General features: G+C 40.0%; 2 protein-coding genes across 16 annotated transcripts in view; one reads left to right on the forward strand and one right to left on the reverse strand.

The window, feature by feature from the left end:
• Positions 1-47: 47 nt before the first annotated feature.
• pgm3 (phosphoglucomutase 3) lies at positions 48-6,210 on the reverse strand. Its single transcript, XM_030721829.1, has 13 exons — positions 6,119-6,210; positions 3,436-3,644; positions 3,146-3,330; positions 2,965-3,032; positions 2,578-2,711; positions 2,237-2,432; positions 1,834-1,991; positions 1,649-1,732; positions 1,458-1,556; positions 1,200-1,319; positions 994-1,116; positions 587-760; positions 48-452 (listed from the first exon to the last, which is right to left on the reverse strand). Coding segments are annotated over exons 1-13 (1,641 nt in total). The 5' UTR covers positions 6,120-6,210; the 3' UTR covers positions 48-362.
• Positions 6,211-7,253: 1,043 nt separating this feature from the next.
• LOC115773927 (clathrin coat assembly protein AP180) overlaps positions 7,254-15,441 on the forward strand; it is a 34,776-nt gene continuing 26,588 nt past the window's right edge. For 8 of the 15 annotated variants that reach the window (XR_004019139.1, XM_030720865.1, XM_030720864.1 and 5 more), the window contains exons 1-2: positions 7,256-7,930; positions 8,038-8,320. Coding sequence is in view for 13 of the 15 variants with exons in the window: in XM_030720865.1 (XP_030576725.1) it covers positions 8,191-8,320 (130 nt within the window). In the remaining 2 variants the exon portion in view is untranslated. Of the gene's footprint in view, positions 7,931-8,037; positions 8,321-15,441 lie in introns of all 15 variants that reach the window. The other 7 variants (XR_004019140.1, XM_030720868.1, XM_030720873.1 and 4 more) reach the window with 3 other exon arrangements.

Here is a 15,441-nt window from a genome sequence, read left to right on the forward strand (position 1 = left end):
CCTCTTTTTCCTTTTCCAGTATTTATTTAAACTAATAGCAGCACCGCTCCTTCAACCATCTTATAAACTTTCATGATTTTATGAAAACCAAAGGAATACTTTAATATAATTGCACAAAAAGATTTGATTTGATACCAAGCAAAATGCCAACCCTCATGAAAAACCGCAGTTATTTGACAGTTTAAGTTTTATATATAAATAATTCCCCCAACCTTTCATCACAGTTATAGAGAAATACAGAGGAAAAAAAAAGACTTTATAAAATCATTTAGTATCACCCAACTTAAAACAAAAAAAACAATCAGCAATTCTGTAATTCTGATCAATTCTGATAAATATGGTGTGTTTCTGTGAATATGCTTCTAATGCAGTGGTTTGGGTTCATCCCCGACTCCCCCAGCAAGGTGATACACTGCAAGGCTGACTTCATGTGCCAGGGCATCAGCACTCTCCTAAAACACAACACAGAGAGCCACAACATTATTCACAACACAATCCGTTCCATATGTTTTTAACAACAGTAACACTGGTAGTAACACTGTCAATAACAGAAGACTGGGGGAAAAAAAAGAATAAGATTTCTCACCTGTGTGTCTGCCTCTGCGTAAACTCTCACGACATCCTCGGTGCCAGAGGGCCTCACGAAGGAGCGAGCCTGTCTGTACTTCTTCACTAAATTGTCGATGGCCTCCTGCAGGCCTGCTGGGCTCACCGCCCGCCGCTCTGCATCTGTTGTGTCTATCACCCTGCGGTCTGATACCTACAGGATATAAAAAGACAAAAAAAAAAACCAAATAAATCAAGAACCACAACCTATAACTGCATATAACATGCACAGCATATTTGCATAGTATTGGTACTGAGAACATACCACACCATACCATGGCATGAATGAAATGTACAGTAATGCATTCTTTCCTTGATACACTTGCAGGCCTCAGTCAACCATACTTGATACCCTGGTTAAAATACATAACTGTACAATATGAGTACCTTGACTTTAAGCTGCCTGTTTGGTAGGTCGCTATAGATGGTTTCCCACTGCTGGACAGTCATCCCTTTGATGGCTAGTATGGCTTCAATCAGCAGCATGTCAGAAATGGCATCTCCTACAGTCTTTAAAAGAAATATCAACATGAACAACAGAGCTCCAGTGTTTGCATGACCTCCGTTCAACATGGATGTCTGTGTGAGCGTGCCTGGTTGATGACGTTGATTGTGTTCTTCAGCAGGAGAGCTGCTCTCTTCCTCTCATCGTTGATGTTGGGGTCCTCAGCCAGCTGCTGGATTTTCTCTTCAGCTGCCTTACTGAACAACACCTGGCCACAACACAACACACAACATGACACAAAACACTTAAAACATGCTACTTTTGATTTATAGGAACAGCTGGGCAGGTAGGTCTTACTGATGATTTTTCAGTGGATTTAAGCGTGTGTGTCTGTGTGTGTACTCACAGTTCCGTGGCCATTGGCCTCAAAGTACACTCCAACGTCAAACTCCTGGGCTACGTGATGAAGATGCTTCACTCCAGTCTTTGTACATCTCACTATGACCTGAGTGTCACATATGTCTGTGAGAACTTTCCTTTCTATACACATAAACACAAAATAACACAACTGCACTGTCTGTGGACTTTTTTTGTCACCTTCATAGTGTTCTCCAGATAGTGTGTTGAGCTTCCATTAGCATAAGCAGTTTGCACCACTGCTATCTTCAAGTCTAGTCCAGCCTGTCCATTCAAAGGGGAAACAAACAAAACCAAAACAAAAATTTTTTTAGGAAGTGTGTGCCTGTATGTCATTAACATGTTTGTTGTTTTTGAAAGTATACCTGAGTGAGCAGCTCTTTAAGAAATGTGCTGATGAGTGTAGCCATCTTGTCTCCATCCAGCAGGTGAAATGTTCCTTCAGAGTCAGTGTAGTAATAAACTACTCGGTCAGCATCGCCATCAAAGGAACAGCATCGCTCTCCTGGGTTAATCTCAATGCCTTCAAGGGAGAAAGAAAAGCGATGCAAAATAGAGCTCACAAATTCTTTTCACACTTTTGCTGTAAGACATCTGATTACAGGGAACAATAAATTAGAATAAAAAACATGTTATGACTGAAAATAAGTCTTTACTGTAGCAATATGCAGATTAATAATGCCTGCACTGTTTTGCTTTGATCAGTCTGATCTTTGCTCCACACTTCTGAAAAGCATGAAAACATGTGGGACTGCCATCTGGTCGCACCTGTTGGGGTTTTTTGCTGCACTTTCACAAAGTCGGCTCCACATTGGTGGTTCAGCTTTCCTTTGCTGCCATCATTAAAAAGAGAAATCTGGAGCTCTTTCTTCAGGTGACTCTCCATCTCGCGTACCTTCAGGGCTCCGATGCCATTAGCACCATCTAGGCAGAGATGCTTCTGGTCATCCGTACGGTTGGATGTCTAATGAAAAGATAAACATGGAGGCGAGGAAGAAAGGAGTAATTCCTGGATAAATGAATGTATTGTAAAAACACACCCATGTAATCAAATATACAGTGACTGAATGCAGGAACATCACAGCACGTGGCAAAACCTGTTTTCTTACATTCTTAGTGAGCTGAATGAAAGCTTGGCAGAATTTTCTGTAGTATCCTTCCACTGTGGCTTCTCCATATTTACCCTGTGTGTTTTGACAGCAGACCATGTAGTGAAGCTGAGGGGTGGTCACCAAACCATAGTCTGAGAGGACAGACGGAAAGGATAAAATGGCAGATAAGGAGCAAGAAGAGGCACGAACAATAAGAAATTAGCCAAGCAAAGCATGGAACTAATACATTTCTGAACATATATATTTTATATATATATATATATATTTATATATAAAAACATAGGTTGGTTATGTTTTTTATTATTTTCTCTGGTTTTTATTGAACCAAGGCGAGGGGCAACCAATCAGAGGAATGTCTTTTAGGGATCAATTTTGCTTACTTACCTTTGCTGTGACCATCAAGGGCAGAAACTCCATCCAACACTGCCTGTGAAAGGCTGGCGCTGCTGCTCCTACAGGCAGAGGACATGAATGTGAAGAGCCTATTCTACCCCTACAAACAAATTTATGTTTAATCAAGTTCTTTATTAATCTGTTTGTAGCGGGACTAGGTAAGATTTTATACCTAGTGTCTTTTCCCAAAAATACATTAGCCTCCTGACTCATGTTAATGGCCTCCTTCTCTATAATGTCCTTCAGAGCAGTGAGCAAATCTTCCTGATCTGCATTGGCCAGCTGGGTGGCATACCCCTCCCAGTCTGGTGTCACCATCTCACCCATCGGGTCAATCAGCTTCACCCCGTTGTCTTCCTACACAAGCACAGACATGACAAGTCAGGAAGAGGAATTGGCTGAAGTTTTAATTTATGATGAAACGTAACCATAGATATTTATACTTATGAATCTCTGTCTAACCTCAGGGTTGTGTGATGCAGTAACCATGACACCGATGGTGGCTTTGGTCTTTTTTGAGCGGAGTGTGGCCAGCAGACCCATCCTGAACATGATGTGGTCCAGCTGTTTGGCATTGGTCCTGAAGCCAGCAGTACCATACTGCAAAACAAGCCCTGCAGGCTTTGGATGCAAACTGGACTGCTTTGAAACTTCCTGAAACTGGGCCATCACTGAAACACATCAGAAAATCATCACTCAGTGGCAGAGAAAATGCTAAGGTCCATTAGTTAAATAAGAAGTAGCAAATCAACAATGTACATTACTTATTTTTTAATCAAAACCCTGTAATTTTAACCTTACTTAAATTATTGACGTATAAAGTTCTTATTACGCAGTAAAATTAGGGGGATACAAATGACTGATACATACAATAATAATATATACATTTTAGTGGTTTGAAAGTAAACCAACTTTAACCTGTTATAAACTGTAAACAGATCATTTTTTTTAATAAAATCTCAGCAACCAGTGGAATGTTTGGAGGAATGCTGAACTAAAGGTTCCCTCATTTTTTACAGATTTTCGTGTAACATGTAACAGGGAATATTCCAAAAATGTTCTCCAGAGATTTCATTTGGTACAAGGTTTTGTTTTTAGAGAATGTTCCCCCTGAAGTTCCTCTTTAAAGTTTCACAAAATAACCTTGAGGAAATGTTTCATGACAGTTAAATAAAGGTTTTACAAAACAACCCCTAGAAAGTTTGCAAACACCAGACTTTTAGAGAACGTTCTAGGTATGTTTGCTTTTTTTTTTTTTTTTTTTTTAAGTTATAGAAGAAATCTTCAGGGAGTGCATTTAAGCCTTTAAGAATGCTCCCTGAAAGTAAATGTTTGCTTGGACAGCTATCAAACAGTGAGGGAAATGGTCATTCCATCTCAAATCATCATAATTTTAAATCATTTCTTGCTCAACCACCTCTGATGCAATAAAACGCAACAAGTGCCATTAAAATTTTTTTTTGTTTTGCTTGGCAAAACAATTAACAGTAATGAAAATGGGATTAGTAGCTCAGTGGTCCACATGGCGCAATCAGTAGTGCAAGACCCTACCCTAACCCATAACCTTAATGCTGTGACTGCCGCAGGCAAGCAGGGGTCAGGCGGCTGGCACACTGATTTTTTTCTTAAAAAAAACAACTTTATTTTAAAATGTTCGCGAACCAGTTCTCATTTACAAACATGACCTGGCTGTAGGGCTCCACTATGTTTTTTTTTTTTTTTTTTTAAGCTAAAGCCAGTTATTTGTCAAATTGATCAACACCTGAAAAATAAATGTGACTCTGAAAAGAAAATTGAGGAACTTGATGCCACTATAAAAAATAAAAAATCATGGCCTTGGGAAGGTCACCAGGACAAGATTTATGCAAGAATGCATACAGAATAACTCGCTTTTAATAACAATGAGGCAAAGAGTAATTACTTTAATACCAAAACCAAGTAAGGATAAAACAATTACTGATAATTTAAGGTCAATTACATTACTTAATGTTGATTATAAAACATTTACTCATGCACTAGCTAATAGACTTAAAACTGGTTTGGATAAAAATCATTAGTGAAATGCAATCTGGCTTTCTTCAAAACACATAATATCCAGATCTGTTGGATAATGCACAGTGGTTAGATGATAATGGCATTATATTATTTCTGGACTTCGAGTTTTTGATAAACTCAAACACTACAGGGATTTATGAGTGTATTAATATTGTTTCAACGTTGAAACTGAGGTTAAGAAATAACAAGTACAGTTTTACTCTAGTCAGGAACTACAAAGAGATTAGATGTGAAATGGGGCATATGTCAAGATTACCTGATTTGCCCTCTTCTTTTCATTACTAGCAGCTAAACTGCTAAAATCATATGCCAGATACCCAAAGCTTTAAAAGCTGTATCAGTTTTTTTCAGAGGCATTGGGGCTACATTTAAATTTGAAAAAGCTTTCTGGGAGAATTTTGTTACCAAAGACTGAAGGGCTCTCAGGATTAATTTATCCAACATACACTTTAACGGTATTAAACAGAACTATTAAAAAGATAAACCAAAGTCATAATAATTTTATTTGCAATAATAAACAACATCGTATTCGGAAAAGTGACATGGTCAAATCTATAGAAACAGGAGGTATGAATGTAATCGATTTTGAAATAATAATGTATATAACCTCAGTCACGTTTAGTAGTCCGGCGTTTTTTTTTTTTCCAAAGGGTTGGTAAATAAAATTTCTGTTGATGCGTATATATGAGGACTATATAAAATATATGAATAAGATAACCGTTACTCGTGGTTTTGATTTGAGGTCATATCACCCAGCCTCAATCTGAACAATCCCGACTTTAATGAAATGTTTTTTTTAATCACATTTAAAACATAATGAATCAGCTCATCGGCTAAAAACTCCCACTGAAAGAAATACGACTGGACTGAACAATGACAGCAATAAGGGCAAAGTATGCAGCCTACTAAAAAGATAAGCTCAATAAAATGAAACAGTGAAATGAATGGCAGACCAACTCACTTCTCCCCAGTAAAATAAGTGACAGAAAATCGCATTAAGACACACAAACCCAAGACGCTACAATAACCGCATTGCTTTTAAACCAGAGCCTGCACTGTGCGGTGCACATATTGTTTTTAATTCACTTACTGTTGTGTTTTCTGAAGTACTCCCACTGAAGTGTAGTCCCTGAAAAGCTTCCTGCATCTAAGTTCCTCCTTTTCACTGAAGACGTGGCTACATTTCCGCCTACGTCACGTGTTGCGAGTAGGCTGAGCATGCTCTGTCAGAGCCGGGCGTCTTTTTTTTTTTTTGCACGTTTCATTTTCCTCTTTAGTATTTTTATTCTATTAATTCACAATTACAAAGATACAATCCAAGAAATACAGAATACAAAATTGAAATACATAAATGACAGAGACTAACCCTTCGTTACACTTCACAGTCGGCAGACATGGCCAGCACAAATACATTTATGCTTTTTTTTTTTTTGTGAGATCTGGGTACCATCTCTGCACCGCATACACACAGAAATCGTTGTGGCATCAACGGAGAACAAAGAGACTGCAGGCCCCTCCACCTGCTGCTGCTGCGCCAAAACACCAAGTGTTGTAATGAAATGTTGTGCCATAATAAAAGACATAAAAATAATTCACGTCTGAATGACTTTTATTTTTAAGATTCACAGGTTCTTCGTTTATGTAAAGACAATATTCGGGGAGACCAAGGACTGTAACTTTTAAAAAAATAATGTTTCCAAAAAATCGGAGAGCATTTACAGTGGAGTGACCAATTTAACATATTATGAATTTCAAATATCTCTGTTACTAAAATGATGAATTTAAGTGGTTTCATGACATACATACAGATGTCAATATTGATTTAAACATCACTCCACTGCTACAATGCGCATAATTAATTAATGAAATACTGTTCATCATCCATGTTATTTTGAAAATGAATGTATTTTTAAACTATATATATATCACACAGAGTTTGTGTGTGTGTGTGTGTGTGTGTGTGTGTGTGATTTGACCAAATATAGGTACATAGAATATCGTTTATCAGAAGGTGTAATACCTCAGCTGGTCACAAATTTAAACGGAGGGTACACTGTGCGTTTCGAGAGTCTGTTTAGAACAGAAATCGTTTCACCTTTATCATCTGTCACTCTGCCTGCTCTACGTGCAGCCCGGTGTGATACAGCCTACATGCAGCAGAGAATATGCCACGGTCACGCTGGTTTACTAACCCTTTGGTGCACACTGATAACGATTTCTGTAGAGTAACCCCCAGGCCCACACCCCTTTAAGAGACGTGGGATGCGACGTGTGTCATCCAACCCTGTCCAAGAAGCTGCCGAGGGGAGGAGAGTCTGGATGGACATATAGACAGGCCAAAAAAACAAACAAACGACAGGGGAAGGAGAAAAGGAAATTCTCTTTTCGTTTTCCTGTTCCCGAGCATCTTGCGCTGCGCAGTGTTGGCTACGGGGAGCGGTGCGCATTTTTCTGTCGGTCTGAGGGAAGGACCACAGCGTCTGAAGCGGCATTTCTGAGCCGAGACTGACGGATCAAAGAGGAAAGAAACGCCACAATCTGACGACCCACTATTGCATTGCGGATTCTTCATTTATTCAAAGATTTCTTTTTTTCTTTTTTAATGCAACGTCGAGGGAGGGGAAAAGGAGCCAAAGCTGATGCGCCCCTCCGAAAGGGATATTTGACCGACTTATGCAGCGTTGATTACATTCCATTTTTTTTCCCAGAAATACTTTTCGGCAATTAGAAGAGCCTATAACCTAGCTGGCCTATTTTTTTTTTTTAAATAATTTCTGCGGGGTGAGAAAATAGCTTCCATCGCCAGTTTGTTACATAACCGAGTGGCTTTAGCTCTCCAAGGTGCTGAACTGAACGCTCGGAGCCTATAAAAGGACGAGCCGCGGGGAATTCACAACCTTGCGTAAGTCTACTCATGCCAGAGCGAATATTATCAACGTGACAGCACGATTTACTGCGAAAATAATATTTATCCAGCTCATTTTGTTTGCTTTTCCCCCGCCCACACAGAAGGTCACAGGCCTATCAATCGAGGAGAGGGACGCGCTGGATCTCATCTTACTGAACCGCAGGGAAGAAGCTGGGTTATATTCTTATTTTTTCCCCCACACACCGTACCTTGGTGAAATAAATTCCTGAGGAGGTCGATACAACGGAGAGAAAATGTCGGGGCAAACGCTCACGGATCGCATTGCCGCTGCGCAGTACCAGCTAACGGGATCAGATATGGCCCGGGCTGTTTGCAAAGCCACCACTCACGAAGTGATGGCGCCCAAGAAAAAGCACCTGGAATGTAAGTGTGGCCCTCTTTCCCACCACAATGACTGTAGCTTTATAGGCCCTAGGCTAGAACACATGCCATCGCCACCATTATGAGCTTGTGCTTTCCGTTTACTTAAATGGGTGTGCTGCAGCAATGATGTAGCCATGGTGACGACCCCTCTCCTGACCCTTTGTGTCCAGTGAAGATGATGGACACCCAGGGAGAGAGAAGGAGAGAGTGGGGAGCACAAAAGGTCATATTTTAAGGTAGACTGACAGGCCACTCCACACTGAAACAGACTGTAACAGAGGTGATGACAAGCTGCAGGAACCTGTGCACAAATTGGGCTTGAGTGGAGTCATGTAAGACCAATAAAATCACAGCTAAATTAAATTAGAAACCTCACAGCTTTATTGACACATCTACAGATGACAGCGGGGGCCACTTCATGATAAATCAGCATTACCACAAACACTGAGTCAGACCAAAGCAGTGGCACGGCACTGGATTGTCTGGTTGGCCCTTTTCCTTGTACGTCTGTTTCCGAGAGAGAGAAAGAGAGAGAGAGAGAGAGAGAGAGAGAGACTGTGTGTGTGTGTGTGTGTGTGTGTGTGTGTGTGTGTGTGTGTGTGTGTGTGTGTGTGTGTGTGTGGTCAGGTCTGGTCCTGTGTCTTCTGCTAGGACTTTATATCTTGTGATCCGCTCCCCTGCTGAATAATTTAATAATCAGCCAATGACTGTCTTGCATAATTTACAAAGCCAAAGGTGACAGTGCTAAAGCTAGACTGCACCAGAGACCATTACTTCCTCATTCTCTGCTGCTCCATGCGTTTAGTTTCAGTGTTTTAAGCCTTCAGTAGTGCAGACTTGGACATGTGTTGGTGTTGAGAAAACTTTCACTGGTACCACTTGTAGCCACTTTGTGGAAGGACCTAAAACTGCTGCAGACATGTAGATATATATATATACCTTAATTCCGTAAGCTACCACATACAAATGTGTCTTTTATTTCCATTTTTTTGTAATCAAGCAGGTTGTGCTGTGTCTATTTCAATTCAACAGGACGATTCAACAGGCTTCTGGTATGTAGGCCACTGTGCCTCTGTTGCAGTCTTGGCTGGAGGAAATTCCTCACCTCAAAACACTGAAAAACATTTCCAATAATAGGACTTTTAAAGAAAGACACACACACACACACACACACACACACACACACACACACACACACACACACACACACACACACACACACACACACACACACACACACACACACACACACACATTATAAATTAATTGGGGTCATTTTTAGTCATTGATATGTATCCAATTAGCTATATTTCAGTGCATTTGGCCTGCAATATTTGATTCACTTTACAACCACAGGTTATAGCTATTGCTTTATAACAGTTATTTGACCCTTGGGGTTAACATGCATGTGTAGCAGTAGTGGTGGTGCAGTTGCTATGGGAACAAATTGACAGTGTCAGGGGGCTCTGTAATGATAGAGGGGGACTCTGAGCAGGAAGACTGGAAATGACAGGCGTGCCATCACTAGAGTAAAGAGAAAGTCACAATGGATGAGTAGTTATTTAACCAAAACATTTGTTATGGTCTTTTAATGTAGTTAACTGACTAACTTAGTGATTTGATTGTCTTTAGTGCCACAATAAGTAGCCGAAGAAGAATTGAGTGTGTAAATATGGATTTGTGAGAATACACAGGCGCCCTTCCACCCATGATTAAACAAAATAAAAGTGGAGTTTATACTTTCTATGCACTTTTCCTTGGGAGCAAAAATTCACTTGCCTTTTTACTTAGATGTTTGAATTTATTATAAAATGAGTCCAAAATTTCAGGAAAGAGACAATGAAGGACATATCCAGAGTTAATATATCCGTCCAAGGTCAACTGAAAGAGTAGAGTTCACTCAGCACTACAGGCAATGGTTTTGAATTTCTCAAAGGTCAAATTGGTGTAAAAGATGCTGCTTTGAAGAATGGACCCAGTGTTCTTACCTGAACTATAAGCTACGTCAAATGAGCTTTAGATTATGTGACATAGCTTATAGTGAGTTACAGGTGGCCTGGCTCTGTCCAAAGGTAGAACATCTGCCCACCAGCACGTATAAACCTCTCAAACTCATATTTTATAGCTCCTCCATTCAAAGATACAGTGCATAAGAAATACTGTAGTGGAAGCGGTCACTATTGATTGTGTAAAGAGCCAATACAGACTCAACTGGGGCTTAAATCAATGTAGAAGAACCCAACAGATACTGCTACAAGCAACCGAAATGAACATGTGCTGGATAAATGATATGGCCTCATGTTGCTGTTTGTGCCAGTGCAGAGAGATCGGGGGAGGGGGGCATCTAAGCACTGTGTGAGGAAGTATAAATGCAACAAGAAAGAAGAAAGCAGTTTAGACATCATTGAGTTTACTGTTTTTCATTGACTGTCTGCCCTTCAACATAATTAAAAAGAATTAGGACTCAGACTGTATAAAAGAAAAATATGCTGTCTGGGCAACGCTGCTTCTCCCTCACTCGGTGCTTGCTAATTAGTGTGCTAACTTAAGTAGATATTAGTGCAAAACACTAACGTATGTATTTGACATCTTCAACATAACATTATAGCTTTTATTTGTTCACAGTCTTTTTAGTCATGTTTAGTTACAATTTGAATTTTCAAAACAGTTTTTAAAGAAACACTGCACCTTTATTTTCGAGTTGTAGAGGTTGTATACTGTAGTGGTGTAGTGTAGTGGTTTACAGAGTTTCCTAACAAATGAAAGATCCCTGGTTCCTTTCTCTGGAGTTATATCTGTTATAAAAATCAAAGATGTGGAGCTACCTGCTGTAGTCATCTTTTCTGAATAAGGGAGCTGCCAAAATTATCTAGACTATCATGATATCCTGCTGTCACCTTGAGATGTATTCATTAACTATGAAGGTTCTGTTTGGTGAATTTGGTACATTTAGCTAAAGCAAGTCTAGAAAGTTTTCCCCTCTTTAAAGTGCTTATGCTAACCTATGCTAACCATTAAGTGACTGTATCCTTGCACTGTATTTAACATATAAACATGCGAGTGCTGATATTGACCTTCTGTCAGCAAGTTAGATCTTACCATTCTTTTACCCAATCATCCATTCTGCTCAGTGGTGTGGTGACCCACTGAAGTCACATGTAAGATGTTGGTTAAAAGCTCTTCATTTCACTCTTTATTTAGCATAGAGAGCTGTGTGTTATGTGTGATATATTTCCAATGAACAACTGCCTATAGTATTATTGATAGCACTGTAAATGTACACATGTTGCACAGCACACGGGTGGATTCCGTTCACCTTTATCTAGAATATTCTGGCTAGTGTAGTGGAGTGGAGTTTTGCTGTGTAACTGTAAAACACATTTCTTAGGGGCAGACTCAGACACAAGGTAGAAAACACACAGAGACACGCACAGTGTGAGGCCTCACAGTTCATTCTTAGATCACATGGATTACTGTAAGAGTCTTTATTTAGCTCACCCAATCCTCATTATGCACGTACAGGCACACCAGTTGTATGTCAGTGTGTGCTTGTTTCGGGTTATGATACCACAACACAGCAGCGTGGATTACAGCCTGTGATATGGCGGATATGGCAGCATAGCTAACATCCATAAACAGATGAAATGTATTTACATGGACACTTATTATGAGCTGGAAGTCTGAAAAAATGGCTAGTGGTTAGTGCTGAGTTCATACTACTAATAGAAATCTAAACTTGTAGCTGTGCCCATGACATGATAATGTTATATAATCACATTTCAGCCACTGTGGACTCTGACCGGGACTGTGTGTGTGTTTGTGTGAAAAGGCTGCTGGACAGTTCTAATGTATAGCAATTTCACAGAGATGCAAGAGGACCAGAAAAAAATTAGTACAATCAAAGATGGTAGGAGGAGGATGAATTGAAGTGATCAAAAATGAGAGAAGATTTACTCTAAAATGCAAAACTCTATCTAAACATATACATTGGAAGAAGGACTGATGTCACTCCAACCTTAATTAAAAACATCAGACATCTTTAGAGCAGCTGAAGTGTTGCTGTTACCATCTGGTGAAGCTCTACAGATGGACTGGAGTATAATTAGTTCAACAAAGATCAAAGGAAGAGCTGTGATCATCACTGTGAACCAGCTAAAACACATTTGCTGTTTATTTTCATTTTGATGCAGCTGATCGTGTCCAGTTCATTTTGTGCTAAGGTCATCAGTATCGGCATCAAAACATCCCAAAGCACTGTAGACAAAGAGCTGATAATGCAGGTGTGTTAGGTGATGAACAGTCTGTAGAGCCGGTTGTGTGAGGTGTACATGCTGAATGTGTACTGCAAAGGGGCTGCAAAGCAACTACAGCAGAAAGACCAGGATCAGTGATTAGTAATAATCTGTTTACAACACCCTAAATGTTAACTCCCCAACCCCCATCCAGCCTGTTGCCCTGCTATGACCTTGAGCAGCTTCATTGCTCAAACTCTTATATATCTTCATTTACTGCACACTCGTCTGACTCCCTGCTTTTCTCTCAAATCTCTGCTGTTCTCCTGCTTCCTGCAATCCTGTGCCCATCACCTTGCTGTACTTGTGGTCTGGTCTAATTTATAGTTTGTTATAGTATTTGAAGCAAGCCCAAGGCCTATTGAATGTGATGGTCTTCCACCCCCTCCATTATTGGAGAGGCCTGCCAATATTTGCAGCATTTCTTTCTGTATAGATGCACTCAGTTCTGTCCTTGTTGTTGAGATGCCAATGTCAGCAGGACTCACCAAACAATGCATATGTATGTCATGCTTCAGTGAGCAAGAACATAAAATGAAATGTTCATCTGTTCTACTGCCACAGTGAGCACAGCATATACAATATCTACCATCATTTCTGTCCTGTGTATCAAGTGTATTTATGTCCTATTTGCAAACATCCTGCAAAACATTTAATTATATAAATGCCCTCATTGCTTCTCAAAGGGCTGCTTCTTCTCTTTCACATAATTTTCCTGTGCTGGCTTTTTAGTTGTACGCCATGTCCTTTCTTTGGAGGAAACAAAACAAACTGATTCAAAACTCAATATCACAATGGGAGTAAAGAAAAAATAATAAACAAAGAGTTACGCATGTTGATTAGTCTCTGGAGCTTGAAAAAGGGCGACTGGACTTCTTTTTGTTTCTTGAAGACGTTTCACCTCTCACCTGAAAGGCTTTTTCAGTTCTCAAACCAAAAGGTGGAGATACCCAGGTATTTAAACCCCAGTGGGTGTAGTCCCCTGGAGGTGGTTGTGACCCACTATTGTTCATGTGGATAATCACAAGCACCAAGGTGTGAAAGGAGGCGTGGGTCATTACAATCCAGGTCAAGTGACCTATTGAGGTCACCTGAACAAAGGTGTCATGACCTCAGGACAGCACTGTAAACAGGGGAAAGTTGGTGACATAATCCACCTTCTCTGTTTAGTGATGGTTGGACATAAATTGGACAGTGTTGGACAGACATGGTTGGACAGTGGACATAAATGGCTTCTTTTACTCCTCTTTTACTCTTCTTTTACCCCTCTTTCAAAACATTTGCCTTCCCGTGTCACAGCTGGTGCAGGCAAAGCAGGGAGGAGCTCACGGCGAGAGCAGATTTTGTGCATAGATTTTATTGTTAATGCTTTTACACAAAGAACTCGAAAATATCAAACCCAAAACTAGAAAACTCGAAACCAGAAAACAAAGCACTCAGCTGACGTCAACATAGACATAAAAAACGAAGACTGGAACCAAGAGCAGAGGAAAACTAAGGGCTTAAATACACACGAGCAAATCAGGGAGAGTGGAAACAACAGGGAAGAATAGGTGAAACAAATTAACCTAATAACACAGGGGAAGTAAACTGAACACAACACACAAGGAGCACGAGACTACCAAAATAAAAGAGGAAGTAACCAACATAATACATGCAGACTAAACACAGAAAACTTGACAAAGGGGATCAGAATATACAAAGAAACAAACTGAAAACTGGGAGAAACACGAAGAAACACAACTCAAAAAGTACAACAAAACAGAGCTAACCAAAAGAAACAAAACTTTTTTTGCTCAGATCAGGGATCAGAATATACAAAGAAACAAACTGAAAACTAGGAGAAACACTAAGAAACACAACTCAAAAAGTACAACAAAACAGAGTTAACCAAAAGAAACAAAACACTGGGCCACCTCCCCAGGACCATGGCATCCCTGTCCAAAACAGTGGCATCCTCAAACAAGTGCCCTTTCTCCTTCAGATGCAGATGTACAGCTGAGTCTTGTCCTGTTGAGGTGGCTCTTCTATGTTGCGCCATTTGTTTGTAGAGTGGCTGTTTGGTATCTCCAATGTACAGGTCCAAGTACTCTTCACGGCACTGGACAGCATACACTATGTTGCTTATCTTGTGGTTCAGGGTTTTGTCCTTGAGATGGACCAGTTTTTGCCTTGTGACTAGGTTTGAAGTATATTGGGATGTCATGCTTGGAGAAAATTCTTCTGAGTTTCTCTGACAAGCCTGCCACATAAAGGATGACAATGTTCTGCTTGTCATTCTTACTCTCCCTAGTTTGTGTTTGACCTTCTTTCCTTCAAGCTCCAGAGTCTACTATGTCCTGGTTGACTGAGAACCTACACAGACATGTTGATTATCCATTGTGAAAAGTCATTGCTGATACAGAACTGTTCATTCATGTCATCATAACATTATCATAGGCTTATAAGCACTGCTGACATACACTATATGGACAAAAGTATTGGGTAACATCTCTCTTTGAATTCAAGGGTTTCATTCAGTCTCATTACCACAGGTGGATACATTCAAGCACCCAGCCATACAGTCTGCCTTTATAAACTTTTGTGAAAAAAATGAGTGTCTCTAAAGAGCTCATGGCATGGGTTTCCATGGCTAAGCAGCTCCTCTAGGCGTAATTTGTAGGTGGTCTTGCACTTTTTTCCATATAGTGTACCTAGTATTAAACATAATGACAGTGTCGTGTTTCATGTATGATGTTTGTTTTTATTTTAGAAAGCAGCCAAAAATGTGTGAGCGGAAATTGCTCCACAAAACAAAGCAGAGTTTCAGTGTTACAAATGTAGTAAATT

Source organism: Archocentrus centrarchus, chromosome 24 (genome assembly GCF_007364275.1).
Source record: "Archocentrus centrarchus isolate MPI-CPG fArcCen1 chromosome 24, fArcCen1, whole genome shotgun sequence".
In the NCBI taxonomy this organism is placed as follows: Eukaryota; Metazoa; Chordata; class Actinopteri; order Cichliformes; family Cichlidae; genus Archocentrus; species Archocentrus centrarchus.

Bases quoted from the DNA above. Each gene is read 5' to 3' on its own strand.
- pgm3 (XM_030721829.1), bottom strand. The intron at 3,331-3,435 runs GTTAGACAGAGA...GTGCTTGTGTAG, and splicing joins CTGCATCACACAACCCTGAG to GAAGACAACGGGGTGAAGCT. The intron at 2,712-2,964 runs GTAAGTAAGCAA...CTGTCCTCTCAG, and splicing joins CCTTGATGGTCACAGCAAAG to ACTATGGTTTGGTGACCACC.